We start from the raw sequence: 15,666 nt of genomic DNA, 5'->3' as shown, positions 1-15,666 counted from the left end.
CTTAGGTTCAGTGCTGGTTCAAACAGATCTTGATCATCCCCTCTGGATAGCAGTAGTTCTCTTTGTTGGCTTAGCCTTTGATCCTTGGGACTACCATCTCTCATTTTTGACGCTACTGCCACCAGGAGGAATTTTATCTGGTGAATATCCCCTGGAATTTCAGATTTAATCTGCTGTAAAATTCCCAGCGCAGTTCGTCCTTTCAAAATAATGTCAAGTTTTAATGGTTTACTCGCAGGGATAGTTATCTGGTAAGACGATTATAATTTTCATTAGTGTTTCTTTTTTGTCCAAATTCTCAGGCAACTAAGCAGCAGCATCTGGTGCAAAAATTGCTGTTAAACTTTCAGTATCCAGACCTGTATGCGTCCATCATGTGACATTAGTGGGGGTTTTTCCCTTGGTGGATAATCACGTCCCTTCTCTCCATTTGAAGCATGCTCAGGTTTCAGAATTGTTGTTTCGGATGATGTTCACAAGAGCTTCCACTTTTGCCATGGCAATGTGAGGAAATACACACTTAATATTGTCAGTGAGGCTACATGCTGGTGCCTCATCAGGTGAATTTCAGGATTTGCAGCAGTGATATTTGACTATCTTCTCAGTAACATTGTAGCCGATGATTAAGTACTCTAACTTGTGTGCACTGAGCAGTCCAGGAACATCAGGATGTCATCATCTTCGCTTAATTGGAATGGGACATTAGTCCGTCCTTTGCATGGGATTTGAGTTCCATTGGCAGCTTTAAGGCCAAGCCCGTCTTCTATTTCCCGTAACTCTTCAAACTTTCTAAGGTGTGTCCCTGGGAGATTATCTTCCACCCACTGACTTGAGACCATGCATACCTGTGCTCTAGTGTCCCATAGGACTTGGCAAAACACCACATAGTGCATTTATTTCCAGCTAAATTAGCTATTCTTGTTTCCTGCTTCAGTGTAGGATGGCAAAGGTAGGCTGCTCCTGGTAGATCAGATGCAGTGCCAGCTTTGTCTCCGCTCTCTTGTGATTTTCCTGCATGACATCCTGACTGATTGTATTCATTACTGCCACATCTGAAACAGTGGTCACAAGTACTGCCGCTAGCAGCCTGCCTGCAGTCGCATGTCCTTTTCTCTGGAGCTGTCTGTCTGCCTGTCTGATCAAGCCATTATGACTTCTTTCGTCATGCACCCGGACAGCTCGCTGTAATATCTTCATTTTGGCATCCACGCCTTTGAGTTAATCACCACTGGTCTTTAGTTCCATTATCTCGTTCATTAATGAGTCACCTTGGGAGACTCCTTTCCCCTTGGGAGGAAGCGCTGCTTTACTGTATGCTGCTCTGTGTAGGGCCCTTGCACACAAGTACATGCTCCAGTCCCCAGCTTCTGCTGCTTCTCTACCTCCTCGTATAGCAGCATGCAGCATCTCAGTCAGGGTCTCCTCCGCAGCCAGTCTGTCTTTTAAATAAAGCCACAGCATGGTCTGAATATTAGAGAGAGAAGATTGGTGAGATAATATCTTTTATTGGACCAACTTCTGTTGGTGAGAGAGACAATCATTACGCTCTTGAATGAACTCACACAGGAAAATGATAAAGGACAAAAACACCCTATCACCTACCTGTGGGTGACCACTTTTCACAAACCAATCCCTCTATGTCTGACCTATCAGTCCTCATCCTCAAAGGAAACCTACACAGCACTTTCAAAAGACGAACCGGGGGGGAGCTTAAATTCATAACCGCTAGACACTGAAAATCACAAACTGAACAAAGACACTGGATTTATGGCTTATTACAACAACCTGTAACCCACTAACCCCCTCTTTCTGTCCTATGACTGCAGATGTGTTAATGGGCCATTCTGCCTTGAATGGTCCCTTACAATATGTGCTAACTACTTATGCTAAACAATCTGTTCCACCTTGCATTTAGCTGTGATGCTGAGAGTGCCTTTGCCAGACGTGAAGAAGAGCCTGTGTGGCTCGAAAGCTCCAGTAAAAGATATGACCTCACCCACCTTGTCTCTCTAATATCCTGGGACCAACACGGCTACAGCTACACTGCATACAAGTCTGAATATTGGCATTTTGCTGTCCTGCCAGGACTGACTGGAGGAGCAGGTTTTGTACAAGGACACGCTCATATCTTAGGTCAGAATCAGCTTCTTTATGAGCAAAAAGAAAAGGAGTACTTGTGGCACCTTAGAGACTAACTGTAGCTCACGAAAGCTTATGCTCAAATAAATTTGTTAGTCTCTCAGGTGCCACAAGTCCTCCTTTTCTTTTTGCAAATACAGACTAACACGGCTGCTACTCTGAAACCTATGAGGCAAACAGTACTCTCTGTCTCAAAGCAAGTGACCGGGCTAGGAAATCCTGAGCTGGCTCTTGGGAACTGCAGGTAAAGTTCAGTTGCATCTTTTTCCTGTAATAGGACTTTAAGATGTACCTCCGTTTTTGGCAGACTCAGATTCGTTTTCCCTCCAAGTAGCCCCTGAGCCTCAGCACAAGGCAAACTGCCCTGATCACAGCTTCCATGATCTCTGCTTCAGTGTACCCCTTGGGAATCCCACTTTCAGATGCAATCTTAGGACCCGAACCTACAAGGTGCTGAGTGCTGGGATGTGAAGTCATTAGCAAAGAGGGGGGCTCAGCACCATGCAGGACTGAGCCCTCTTTTTGGTTGAGTTTACCGTCAATGAAATCCCCGAAGCAGCGTGCTCCCAGGGCTGTTGTGGAGGAATACATACCTTGGCGTCTGTGCTTCCATTAGTTACTGCTGTTTTTTATTACCATAGAATGTAGGAGAACCAGTCGTGGGCCAGGGCCCTGTTGCCGGCACCCAGTGCCAGAGGCAAACAACAGCAGGGGTTCGTTGCCCGGTGTGCGTCACCCAATAAACACAACGGGGTGGAGAAGCAAAAAAAGTTTATTTGCAGCTGCAAACAAGGTACAGGGAGAACAGAATCTCAAATCCTGCACCCCAGAGCAGGTCATTACACACACTTTTATATTCCTTAATGCTACTGCGCCACACATCAGCCAATCAAAACTTCGCACAAATACTCTGCCTTCCTCATATGATTACAACAATATTTATTTCCTGCAACCTCTAACAAGCATTCCTAGCAACTTAAACAACCAGCACATCCTGTCTGGCCTTGTAGCTGTCTCTCCTGTTATCTTTAACTTGGCGTCAGCAAACCTTACACTATGAGGCATTATCTGCGGCTGCAACATTGTTTTAAGAGCAAAAGAGCTTACTCAAACCAGCCAGGCCTGAATTCTATTAAGGGGGGTTGAAAAGAAGCCCTTAGGCCTATAGCAGGGAGACTTCCTCGACCCTTATGGCCTTCCATCCCCTTGACTTAACTAGTGGCCATGCCCTGGGGTCTCCAACAGCCCCATTGTCTAGGTCCTGTACAAACCCAGAACAAAAACATATCCCTGCCCCAAGGAGCTTCCAATCTCAGCATAGGACAAGAGACAACAGATGGATATGGACCAATGGGAGAGTACCACGAAACAATGAAGCAATAGGGTCAACATGACAGGCAGTGCTCTCTGCACACCAGCAGCCAGACCACTGTCCAGTTTTTTGAAGGCTTCACGGCAAAGGAGAGTTTTGAGATGGGATTTGAAGGAGGACAGTGGAGGCAGCTTTGTGGATGTTTATGGGGAGCTCTTTCCAGGGGCGGTACGGCTACCCTTCCTTCTGCGCTGCTGCCTGCAGAGCTGGGCCCTCGGGCAGCAGCCGCCGCTCTCCGGCCGCCCAGCTCGGAAGGCAGCAGCGTGGAAGGAAGGATGGCATGGTATGGTATTACCACCCTTACTTCTGGGCTGCTGCTGGCGGGGCGTGACCTGCAGAGCCAGGTGTCCCGCTAGCAGCTGCCGCTCGCCAGCCGCCGAGATCTGAAAGCAGTGCAGAAGTAAGGGTGGCAATACTGAGACCCCGCTAAAATAACCTTGTGACCCCCTGTAACTCCCTTCTGGGTCAGGACTCCCCCGTTTGAGAAACGCTGGTCTCCCCTGTGAAATCTGTATCGTACAGGGTAAAAGCACACAAAAGACCAGATTTCATGGTCCGTGACGCTTTTTTCTTGGCCGCAAATTTGGTAGGGCCCTATTGAGATCCAAGACGAGGAGAGCTTGGACAAGAGTTTTGGCTGTGTGGATGGAGTCAAAAGGCCGTATTCTAAAGATGTGAAGCAGAAAGAATTGGCATGATTTAGATGTAGCCTGGATGTGAGGATCTAGAGAGAGGCCCAAGGGGAAGATGATGCCCAGGTTACAGACCTGAGTGACAAGTAGAAGGTTGGTGGTGTGGTGTCCCCAGCGACTGAGAGAAAGGACATTGCGCAGAGGGCTTGGGGGGAGATTAGTCAGATCCACTCCCCCTCTGGACATTGTGAGCCACTGTTTTAGGTTCTGCAGGTGACCTTTGACCTAGAGCATCCCAGGTAAAGAGGAAAGCCTCTGCTATGAGCTTCCCCCATGGAAAAGCTAAAGCCCTGCGGGGCGAGGGGGTAGGTAACTTAACACGTACTGTGTTCTAGTTGTGTTGAGAAATGCAGCTGGTTTCCCATCCAACAGTTGAAAGCAGAGCAGGTCACGGCCACCACATCCCCTTCCTTTGATGCGCGGTGCTTTGCTGATCTACTGTCCGATGGAAACGGTTCAACAACTGAGTAAGAAAGCCAGTTTGATCCACATTTTGGTCTTTTTCAAGCCAGAGATCATTATCAGCTTCCCCGGAGCCTGAAAGCCAGACCTCAGAGTGGAGTGCTGCACGGAGGGGTATAGACAGAGGTAGTGACCCAGGTCTAGGGTGACCATATTTCCCAAAGGGAAAATGAGACATCGCGTGGGATTAGCCCAAGGCCCCCCATCTCCTGGCATTGTTGCTCGCCCCAGCCCTGCCTACCCCTGCCCGAGTCTGCCACCCCGCCCCCGAAGCGAGGCTGGCATCACCACTAACCCCCCACCCCCACATGTTCCTCTGCGCCCTAACTGATCTAAGTTGCGACGGCCAGGACAGGGTTTAAAAAAGGGACTGTCCCGGCCAAAACGAGCTACATGGCATGGGTGGCGGGTATCATAGGCTGGGGGAGGCTGAGCCTCCCCAAACAGACAGGTGTGGGCCTGCCCGCACTCCACCCCCAGTCCCCCTCCTTCTTCCTGCTCTGCTGGTGGCTCTTCCCCTGTGCCATGGCCCCAGCTGGGGCTGGCACTGGGGCCGCGCTGCCCAGTCTCCCAGGGCTGGGGGGGCTGGGGCCACGCTGCCCGGAGCTCCGGGGCTGGGAAGACTGGGGCCGTGCTGCCCGGCGCTCTGGGGTTGGGGGGCTGGGGGTGCTGGCGAGGACCAGCGGCTGCAGTGATCTGGGACAGGGGGGCAGAAGGCGCAGGGCCTCGGGCAGAAGGAGCAGGGCTGGAGGCTAGCCTCCTCGAGCCAGCGGTTCACCCGCCGCCCATGCTGCAGGGTCACCCACCCAGGTCTGTAATAGCAGGGGGTGGTGTAAGTCAGGACTGAGACACGTCGGCAGAGCTGTGTGGGTGCTCTACACGGCAATAGCAGGGGAACTGCGGGTCAGGATTGAGATGCATTGGCAGAGCAGCTGGGGGAGCCCAGGGCTGGAAAAGCAGCGAATGCTGTAAATCAGGATTTGACTAGGTTCTGCTTCCCACGGCAGGTGACCGGGGCTTCACTCGGGGTCGTGAGCCCCTTATTTTCTCTGAGCAGCAGATTGACTCGCACGTCCATTAAACACCACTGAGTCTTTGTTTTCTCTGCTTTCGTTTCCTTGGGGACACATTTTCCCAATAATATTTAAAAATCCCTAAATGTCTCATTGACTAAAAAAGGAAGCCACTCTGAAACTGACGTGCAGAGGCTGTTCTTTCATACGGGCGTGCCCAAGAGGCCAGAAAAGCTTCTTAGAAGCCTTTATAAAAACCAGTTGTGGCACCATACGCCCAGGGAATTTACATAGCGTAGCATTTACTCCGCATCTATTGAGCAAGTCTGTGTTTAGGCACTTCAGTATTTGGAGACACATTACCAGATGCCAGGTGGTGTCATCAGAACAGAGAAACTGCTCCACTGAAGCACACAAATGGTCCCCGATGCAGTCAGTAGCAGTGCCAGGTAATTCAAAGAAAGCTGTAAACTTGCCTTGTAATACACCTGTGGTAATCCATAGTACTGTGCATCAAGGGAGCAATTTCTTCCTGACCCCAGCTGGGGATCAGCATATGCCCTGAAGCATGAGGTTTGATAGCCCTTTTATCCCAGCTAGTGCAGCTCAGGCTGCTGATCTTATCCATATAAATGTCTAATCCCCCCAGAGGTTTGTTTGTTTTTAAACTTACTAAACTATTTTCCACAGAGTATTACTGAGGCATCAGTCAGTATCATGGCACATTATGGTCCTTGGAGTTGATAAAAGGAGAACTCTGATGGAATAAAATTTCCGGCATCCTTAATCTACACCGGGAGGCTTTTGCTGGGGCTGTGTGTTATTCACTATAAGCTCAGCTAGAAAGAGCAGCATGCATTGGGAGGAGACACACTGTTAATAAATATAAAGGCACACCCAATCTAGGGTAAGGCAATAAACAGCACAGCCTAGGGATGGCTGTCTGGAAAGCAGCAAGTTCGAGAAAGACCTCAGGTGGGATAGAACGCTGCGTGTGTAGTGAATTAAAATTGCTACCATCACATGTGTATTCATGGAGTCTGTCCAGTTCCTTGTATAACTGGGCCCCTCACTGGCAGCAGAGAGACCAAGAACTGAGTGGTCCAAGGAGACCAAACAGCTCTCTCGCCCATAGAAGCTAACCCACCCAGGCCAAGGTTGAGGTTCATTTTCAAGGGGTAGCCTTGGTTAAATCTCCTGTGGCCTGTGCTGGGGATAAGGACTTGGCTCTCCAGATGTTGTTGATCTGGCCTCTTCCACCAGCCCCTAAGATACTGAGCATTACCCTGGGGAAATGGACTCACTATAAGAATATGCATCATGGAGACCCATAATGCAAACGCTGTTCTGCAGACTCCGGCTTTTGCACTGAGACAGGTTCCTAGCACAAATCTCAGGAGCCAGAGCTGCCTTACTGTGCTGGGGTTCAACTTATCTTCCTTTCACTTCAGGTATGAATGTGTTGGAGAGTTCTCCGTATGAGCCATTCGTCAGGGGCTTTGACTACGTCCGGCTGGCATCCATCACCGCAGGTAGGTGGGCCGGAGCGCATTCTCCTACTTGTTGGCCCAAAGCAGGGTGCTCATTGGGAGGGGGCCTGCAATCCAGATCTGGGAGGGCCGGAATGACTGGGCCTCTCACTGCCCCACCGCCATCTGTCGCGCTGCACGGCTCCCTCTAGCATTGTCTGTGCCGAGCATTTCCATGCTAAGCTGTTGAGACAAGAGCACGTCTTCAGGAGAGGCACTTTATATGTTTGGACCAGGGCCATAAAGAGCGAGGGACCAGGGCAGAGTTAGGCAAGGGCTGGATAGGCAGCCTCTGAAGCTCCCCCAGCTGAGGTAGAAAACACCATGACTCTGGGAGAAGAGCTCTGGCCAGAAGAACCCTGCTTTCCTGGTGCCCATCCCCTTCAGGGCAGAGCCGGCTGGCTGGATTTTTAAAAGAGATCAGCAGCCATTGGCCCCATTCAGAGGCCTCAGTGGAAGCAGACCTCTTTGGTAAATCTGGCCCCATGCCTGCCTGATGGGGCAATGGGGTCCAGGTACAGTTCGGGGCAGGGGCACCGGAATGGGGGGGCCCTGGCCCCATTACTTTTAAAAGTGGGGGAGCTATGGGTTGGACTAGATGAGCAGGGGGTTGGACTAGGTGACCTCCTGAGGTCCCTTCCAACCCTGATATTCTATGATTCTATGCCCTCCCACCTTTTACTGGCCATAAGGGTGAGCGATGGGGGGGAAGGGCAGAGGGGAGCGGGGCCTCAGGTGAAGGGGGGGCTGTGATGGGTTTCCCCTTACCCGGGATGCCATTTGGAACTGGGGTACCTCTGAGTCAGTCTGACCCACCAGTCTGGGCTCCGTTTACACTGCACTGCTGTGCAACCTGCCAAGCCCTCCCCCAGGCTTCAGACTGCACTTTACCAGCACACATACAGGTAGGGACATACCCAGCTGCAGCTACACATGGATGCTGAGATCAGCTCTGCATGGCAAGGCTCAGCTAAGGAACTGCCCAGTTACTCAATGCACACACCCCCCCCATTGAGGGTAAACCCCAAAATTGTACCATCTTGAGCTGCACAGAGATTTGTACAGCGTAAGCTTATGAAATTGGCCCCCTCCCTCAATGTGGAGGAATATATGCAACAGCTTTGTGCCCCCTCCCCCCCAGTTATGAATTCCACACACTGGTTTTAGACAAAACAAAACAAGTTTATTAACTACAAAAGATAGATGTTAAGTGATTATAAGGGGTAGCAAACAGATCAAAGCAGATTACCTAGCAAATAAACAAAACACAATCAAAGCTTAATATACTAAATAAAATGGTTATAAGTAGCAAATTATCACCCTAAATGTTGTTTTATGCAGATTGCAGAGATTCTTGAGGGAAAGCTACACTTGCTTGCAGTTTAAAACTCCGGTTATTCCTTTCACAGGCTAGAAAACTCTCTCGCCTGGGTTCAGCCCTTCTCCCCTAGTTCAGTCTTTTGTTTCTTAGGTGTTTCCAGCAGTCTTCTTTCTTGGGCGGGGAGTCAGTGAAGAACGAACCACAATGATGTCACTCCCCTGCCTTAAATAGCTTTGGCATATGGTGGGAACCCTTCATCTCCCAGTTAGATTCCCATGCCCGGTCAGTGGAAAAACACTAATATTATGATGGAGTCCAGTACCAGGTGACTTGGTCACATGTCTCTGTAGGGCCATAGCAGTCATAAGTCGGAGGCTGTTCTTAATGTCCTCAGGAAGGCTGTCTGGTTTCAATGACTCACCAAAGATATTTTTTGTCTTGATGTAGCATCCTAAATTTAGCAAGAGACTTGGCTTCTTCTTCCATAAAGTTTTCTCTAATTGGCATAAAGTCCCTCCTGCTTCGAGTCTCAAGTTGGCAGAGATGAAAAAATTTGTCTTCAAATTCTTTTTCTTTGCAGCCAGGAGGAATTTCACTTTATCTCTTTTATCACATAAGGAGATTCATGAGGTCTCAGATGAATCGCCTGACCACTCCTAGCAGGGATTCTCCTGGGTAAAAGGGATCATCTTTCATGCTCAAATCAAGTAGTTTAACAGTGAAATCAGAAAGATGTGGATATTCTTTCCCCCTCACCAATCTCTAATATTTGCAGATAATGTGATTTTTATCTGGTGGCACCTTAAAGAATAACAGATTTATTTGGGCATAAGCTTTCATGGGTAAAAAACCACCTCTTCAGATGCATGGAGTGAAAATTACAGATGCAGGCATTATATACTGACACATGAAGAGAAGGGAGTTACCTCACAAGTGGAGAACCAGTGTTGACAGGGCCAATTCAATCAGGGTGGATATAGTCCACTCCCAATAATAGATGAGAAGGTGTCAACTCCAGGAGAGGCAAAGCTGCTTTTGTAGTGAGCCAACCACTCCCAGTCCCTATTCAAGCCCAAATTAATGGTTCTGCAGTTTCTCACCAGACTCCTTGTTGTTTTTGTGGATACAGACTAACACAGCTACCCCCGATACTTGATTTTTATCTGGTTTCCGAGGTCTCTCCTTTCCTTTCTAAGACAGTGTTACTCCCAAGTAACCACAGTATTAGTTTTTTGAAGCATTCTCCTTCATGGCTTTGTGCAGGTGTTGACCCTCCTCACTGGAGTAACAACGTTCCTTTGTGCACTCTTCTATCCAGATTGCTATTCACTGAGACATTCCTATGCTTGAGATTCTGCTCTTTGCTTGCACTGGTGTACTTCAAGGGTGGTTTTGCTGAGGCCAATGGAGTTCCACCCTTTAGAAGTGAGTGGAGATAGGCCCGTTGACTCTGCATTTCCTGGTAGAGACGACATCGAGATTTGAAAGGCATCAGATTTGCTCTGACTTTTCTTCCAGTGATGATCTCAGGCTGGGGGATATTATTATAGATTCATAGAATTATTACAGATTCATAGCCAATCTCAGGGTTGGAAGGGACCTCAGGAGATCATCTAGTCCAACCCCCTGCTCAAAGCAGGACCAATCCAGATCCCTACATGGTCCCCTCTAGGATTGAACTCTCAACCCTGGGTTTAGCAGGCCCATGCTCAAACCACTGAGCTATTCCTCCCCCGATTATTGATTATTATTATTATTATTTATTTGTCATTTGAATTATCGTAGTGCCTAGGTGCCCCAGTCAGTTGACAGCTCTTTGCAAAGATGGCCCCATTAGTCCACCAAATCCTCTGGAGGCCATTGCCTGAGAACATCCTCCAGTGACTTGCTCTTGAATGTTGGCTTCTTCAGTCATTCACCTTGCTTCTCGCTGTAGCTCCAGGACAATTACAGTCGTGTAGCATTCACAGCCCTCCAGTTGTTTCCGTGAGGGTGGTCTGGTCACGCTGGTGAAAATCCTCAAAAGCAGCCTTGAAGCACAGTCTCCATGTTGGAAACTAGGCTCATGTGTACACACACAGTCAGAGAGCCCTGTGCCACTAATAGTCTGCAAACTTCATTAAGGCCTCAGAACAGTGCAGTTCCCAATGGAGATGACTCTCATCACCATCAGGTTTGGCTCCGATCGGGTAGGACGTATGGCTACAACACCTGAAATCAGGGTGGGATTAGGTTGTGATCCCGTCCAGAGCCAGTAACTTTCCCAGACCTAGGTCACTGCAGTTTGCATGGGCTTGGCCCCCGTTCTCTGCCACCTCTAGCAAACTCTCCCCTTTCCCTCAGGCCCCATGTCCATTCCCAGCCTTGACCTTGGATGTCGTCTGAGGAGGTGGGGGAGTGGTCTTTCCCTTCTCCGCTCATATGTGATACAGGGTGGTCCCTTCCCCAGCTTCCGGGGTGGGAGCACGTCATAAAGCCTGAGCCTCCTCCACTCTCAAATGCTGGAGTATGCAGCGCCCCAGAAGCCTTCCCTAGCAACTGTGCAGCAGGGATTATGGGATGTCCAATCGAGCATATGGTTGTCATGGAATCCCAGTAGACATCCTAAACTGTAAATGAGCTGTGGAGACACAACTGCCAGCTGGCTCATCCCACCGGGCCTGGGTCATGGCACTTTCGTAGGGCTGGGTGTTGGTTAGGGGTAAGCTCGCTGACGGTGCTGTACTTGTCCAGTGGAATAGACAACTGGCCTGATGTAACTATCAGACTGTACAGTGTAACGACAACCAGGTGTGGCGAGATGGTGTAGGGTAGTAGTTAGAACAGGAGACTAGATGAGTGTCAGGATTCCTGGGGTCTGCTCGCCGCTCTGCCACAGACTGTGTGACCTGGGGCATTTCACCTCTGTACCTCTAAAAGTGGGGATTAATGGGCGCATCCAGTCCACTATCCTGGCCAGGACCCGAAGCTAAAGCTGGCAGAAAAATAATCCAGACAGGCAGAAAGAATTCCTTCCTTGCTCCTGGGGTGGTGATTTGACACTGTTGCATGGGGTTAGATGAACTTAGCTGAGGTTGTTTAGCTACGGATGTTATCGCTGCTCATGAAGTTCTCCAGCCTCTCTTTAAAACCAGCTCCACTCTTTGACCCTCTGGCTTTTGGAAGCTGCAGATCCCACAGTCTGGCTCCCTGCTGCGTGGAGAAATATCTCTCTGTATTGACCTGCTCCTGACCTCACCGAGCAGCCCCCTTGCTCTCGGACGAGGGGGGCAGGGAAGGAACAGATTCTTTCTGTAACTGATCTGCACTCAAATTCCCGCAAACTCTCCACCTTTCAAGGCTACCCTCTGCTGGCTTCTTCCCACGCTACCATACATCTAAACCTCCCGCTCCTCGTTCTGCCAGCACGGCAGCCTCTTTCACTCGCTCGTCCCTGTTCTCCCCCAAACCAACATCTCCCTTGCTGCCCCACAAGCGTGGGAACCAACTTACACAGCCACGACCCTGTCCTCCGTCAGAACCTTTCTCAAAGTCATCCCAGCTGCGACACCATCCTCCGGCTAATGGCTGGGCAGGTGGCCTATTACCAAGCCACCCGTCTCTCTTGTGCTCTTCTCTTATGAAAGACTCTGATGCCTCTAATTTGTGCACTTTGCTATGAAGCTATGTGACCTTGCGGGCTTGTCTCTGTCAGGCTCCCACCTCTCCCACCCCGTTGTGTTCTGCAGGCCCCTGTTGGGTCTTGACCCTGTTTAGATTGTGAGGGCCTTGGGCAGGGACTGTCTTTCATGGTGCGCTTTTTACAGCCAGTGGGAGAGGAAGGATGGTTGAGCAGTTAGGATGCTAGCTTGGGACTCAGGAGATGCGGGCACAGATCTCTGCTCTGCCACAGACTTCCTGGGTGACCCTGGGCAAGTCACTATGTCTTCTGTGCCTCAGTTTTCCATCTATACAATGGGAATAATAGTGCTGCCCTGCCTCACAGGGGTGTGGTGAGGATTAATATATTGAACAGTGGGGAGGTGCTCAGATATGAGGGTGTCTAAGGACCTTGCACCCAGTACAGTGAGGCTCTAATTCTGAATGGGTCCTTTCAGTGCTACTGTGCCACAAACACGTGCCTTGCTTGTCTCCACAAACTCCAGCCCCGTGCGTTACTCCCAGTGAGGGCACAATAGTCTGAAATAGCGTTCTTAGCACAGAGTCGCAGAGAACTGGGGCTTTCGTTAAGCCCGTCACAGAAATAAGGGCCAGTCATGATGTGGGGGTGGGGGGGAATCCTGGCCTCACTGAAGTCCATGGCAAAAGATTTCATCCAGCTAGAGCTGCCCTTTGGGGAAATGATACCGGTCACGCCCCCTTTGTGCCTTGCAATGCACTGTAACAGGCCTGCCCACCTAAATGTATACGCCTCTCACAGCCCTGGCCAGTCCTGGGAGACCCACCCCACCCCAGGGGCTCAGCCCACCCTTCGGAAATACTGGCTTACCCAAATGGAGTGTTTGCACTTGTCTTTAGTGGTAGTAGGTTCTGGATGAGGAATTGCCAGCCTGAATCAGCCCTAATGTCCATCTAATCCAGTATCCCACCTCCACAGTGGCCAAATGCTTCCGAGGAAGGGGCAGGAAACAGCACTCTTTGTAAAGAACTCCTCTGCATCCTGCTGTGTGCTGTTCCTCAGATACCCACCGCTGGCATCATCTATAGCCCACTGACATTCACGGGCATCTTCAGTGCTCACGGGCTCAGGCCCCACCGTGCCCTAGTCTCCCTCACAGCACTTCTGGCAGGGGCAGAGTTGATCAAATCACTTGGAAAGCAGTTGGACATGCTCTCTTGAAAGGCGCCACAGAGTGTAAAGTTTTGTGACAAATAATCTTAAGGAGGTCACTTTTTGACCAGTTTACAATATTTGCAGACAGCCTTCATTTGTCCTTTTGGGGCATGTGGCGTGGCTTGGGGTGCAGCTTGGGCCAGGATGCCTGGGTTCCACTCCCACCTCTGCCAGCCACTGATTCGCTATATGACTTGTTTCCTCTCCCTGTGCCTGGGTGCCCCTCCTCTGTAATCTGAGGGTGGGGGGCAGCTGTGCTTCTCCATCTCGCAGGGGAGTTGTGAGGCTTACTTCATGTTTGCAACATGCTTTGAGATCCTGGAACAGGGCAAAGCTTTAGACTTGTGGGGTTCTGGGGGAGCGAAATTTCCCGAGCGGTCTGTGGTGCGACGCGCATGATTTTGCAGAAGCCTGGCGTGTGTGCGTAGCCATGACATGTTGCACCAGTAGGCAGAGCTGGCAATGCCAGGAAAGGTACTGCCAGCAGGGGTGTGGGGAGCTGGCTCTGCCAGGTCCAGGATAGTCAGAGGGGTCAAGCATCTGGCACTGCCAGGCCAGGGATAATCAACGGGGGCTAGCTGGGGGAGAGCTGGAACTCACATATCAGGGATAGCCTGCAGGGGCTGGGGGAGGGGAGCATGGGGGCTGGCACTGCCAAGTCTGGGATAGCCAGCAGTCCATCCCCCACCTGCTGCCTGATTGGCGCTTTCTCACCCATCTCCTCTCTGGCAGCAGCCCTGCCTCCCTAGCTGGAGCCACTCCTTCCCCCTCCGGAGGTGACAGCTGCTTCCACTGCCAGCTCAAGATCGGAGTGAGGGGGACAGGCGGAGTGGGGATGAGGGCTCTCAGCACAGCTGGGGAGGTGATATTTGCTTCAATCCAGAGTCTTAACCTGGCCCGTACCTGGCCTGTGACCAGAAACTCCCCCTCCTTCCTGGAACAGTGCCCCCCACTGCACGTGCTAAGTGAGCGAGTTTTTTAACAGCCTCGTTAGGGCTAAATTATTAACCCCTGGGTGAATCCCAGCTCCTCTTGCTCCCCGGGCTCTGGGTTAACCAGGGGGCAGCCCCGCTGTCCTCCGAGGGCTGGTGGCCCCTCGGGTGCTGGTGTTGCGAAGGCCCACGCTAAGCTTTGTTGGGGTCTCCCGGCCATGCAGGTTCCGAGAATGAGGTGACGCAGGTGAACCGCTGTCTGGATGCTGCCAAGGCCTGCAACGTGGATGAGATGTGCCAGAGGCTGAGGACGGAGTACGTCTCCTTCTGCATCCGGCGCCTGGCCCGGGCCGACGCCTGCAACCGCTCCAAGTGCCACAAGGCCCTGCGCAAGTTCTTCGACCGCGTGCCCCCTGAGTACACGCACGAGCTGCTCTTCTGCCCCTGCGACGACACCGCCTGCGCCGAGCGCCGCCGGCAGACCATTGTCCCTGCCTGCTCCTACGAGGCCAAGGAGAAGCCCAACTGCCTGGCCCCCCTGGATTCCTGCCGGGAGAACTACGTCTGCAGGTAACACTCACGCAGCACAGTGGGGCCCACCCCATGGAGAGCCTGGTCCAACCCACTGAAGCCTGAGGGGAGTCCTTCCAGTCACTCCATTGTTGAAGCAGGCCCTAAAGTGAGACCCTCTGCTCCAGGGGCTAAAGCAAAGGGTTGGCTAGGAGGAGCCCAGGGTCAAACGTAGGGTGAGATGCTCATGGTGCATTCTTGAGGCAAATCCCTTGGATTGTCCCCCTTTTGCCTCAGGTATGGTAGCTGGAAAGGTGGGAGGTAAAACTAATGTCAGGCTGTATTAATTGCATCTGTTGTCTCAAGGATCCCAAAGCAATTTACAAGCGCTGCCGGCTAAGCCTCTCAGCAGGCATTTGACCTTTGTTACCGCTAAGGGGTAAACTGAGGAACAAAGAGGTCAAGCACTTGCCCGAGGTTATGCAGTGAATCAGGGAGCAGTGCTGAAGCCTGCTGACTGCAAGGCACATGTCTACCCACTAGGCAACACCACCTCTCTGTGTAGGGAAACAGGACGGAAGAGCCTCACTAGGAACCAGATGCTGAGCTCCTGTGTGTGACCAGGAGGGATAATGGGGAGGGGTGCACACTGTACCCATCACTAGCAAATGGGGTGGGGGTCCTCAGGAACCGTCGCAGACTGCAGGGCCATTCAGTGGCTTGCCTATATCTCCAGCCCCACCTTTAACCCTACCAGCATCGGCAAGGGAGACAGCACCTGGTCACAGAAAATGGCTCTTGACTGAGAAGCCCTTGGCAGGATTGGACTCAGTCTCAAGGCGTCTGTTTATGGACCTGCTAA

At 51.1% G+C, this 15,666-nt stretch overlaps 1 protein-coding gene across 1 annotated transcript in view; it reads left to right on the top strand.

Moving 5' to 3' along the window:
- Positions 1-15,666, top strand: part of GFRA4 (GDNF family receptor alpha 4) — a 131,219-nt gene that overhangs the window by 93,625 nt on the left and 21,928 nt on the right. The window contains exons 3-4 of the mRNA XM_074951941.1: positions 7,130-7,210; positions 14,519-14,864. Of these exons, the coding sequence (XP_074808042.1) occupies positions 7,130-7,210; positions 14,519-14,864 (427 nt within the window). The remainder of the gene's footprint in view (positions 1-7,129; positions 7,211-14,518; positions 14,865-15,666) is intronic.

Source organism: Natator depressus, chromosome 4 (genome assembly GCF_965152275.1).
Source record: "Natator depressus isolate rNatDep1 chromosome 4, rNatDep2.hap1, whole genome shotgun sequence".
Taxonomy (NCBI): Eukaryota; Metazoa; Chordata; order Testudines; family Cheloniidae; genus Natator; species Natator depressus.
Note: the sequence above shows the minus strand (reverse complement) of the source record. Positions and strands in the feature narration are given on the sequence as shown.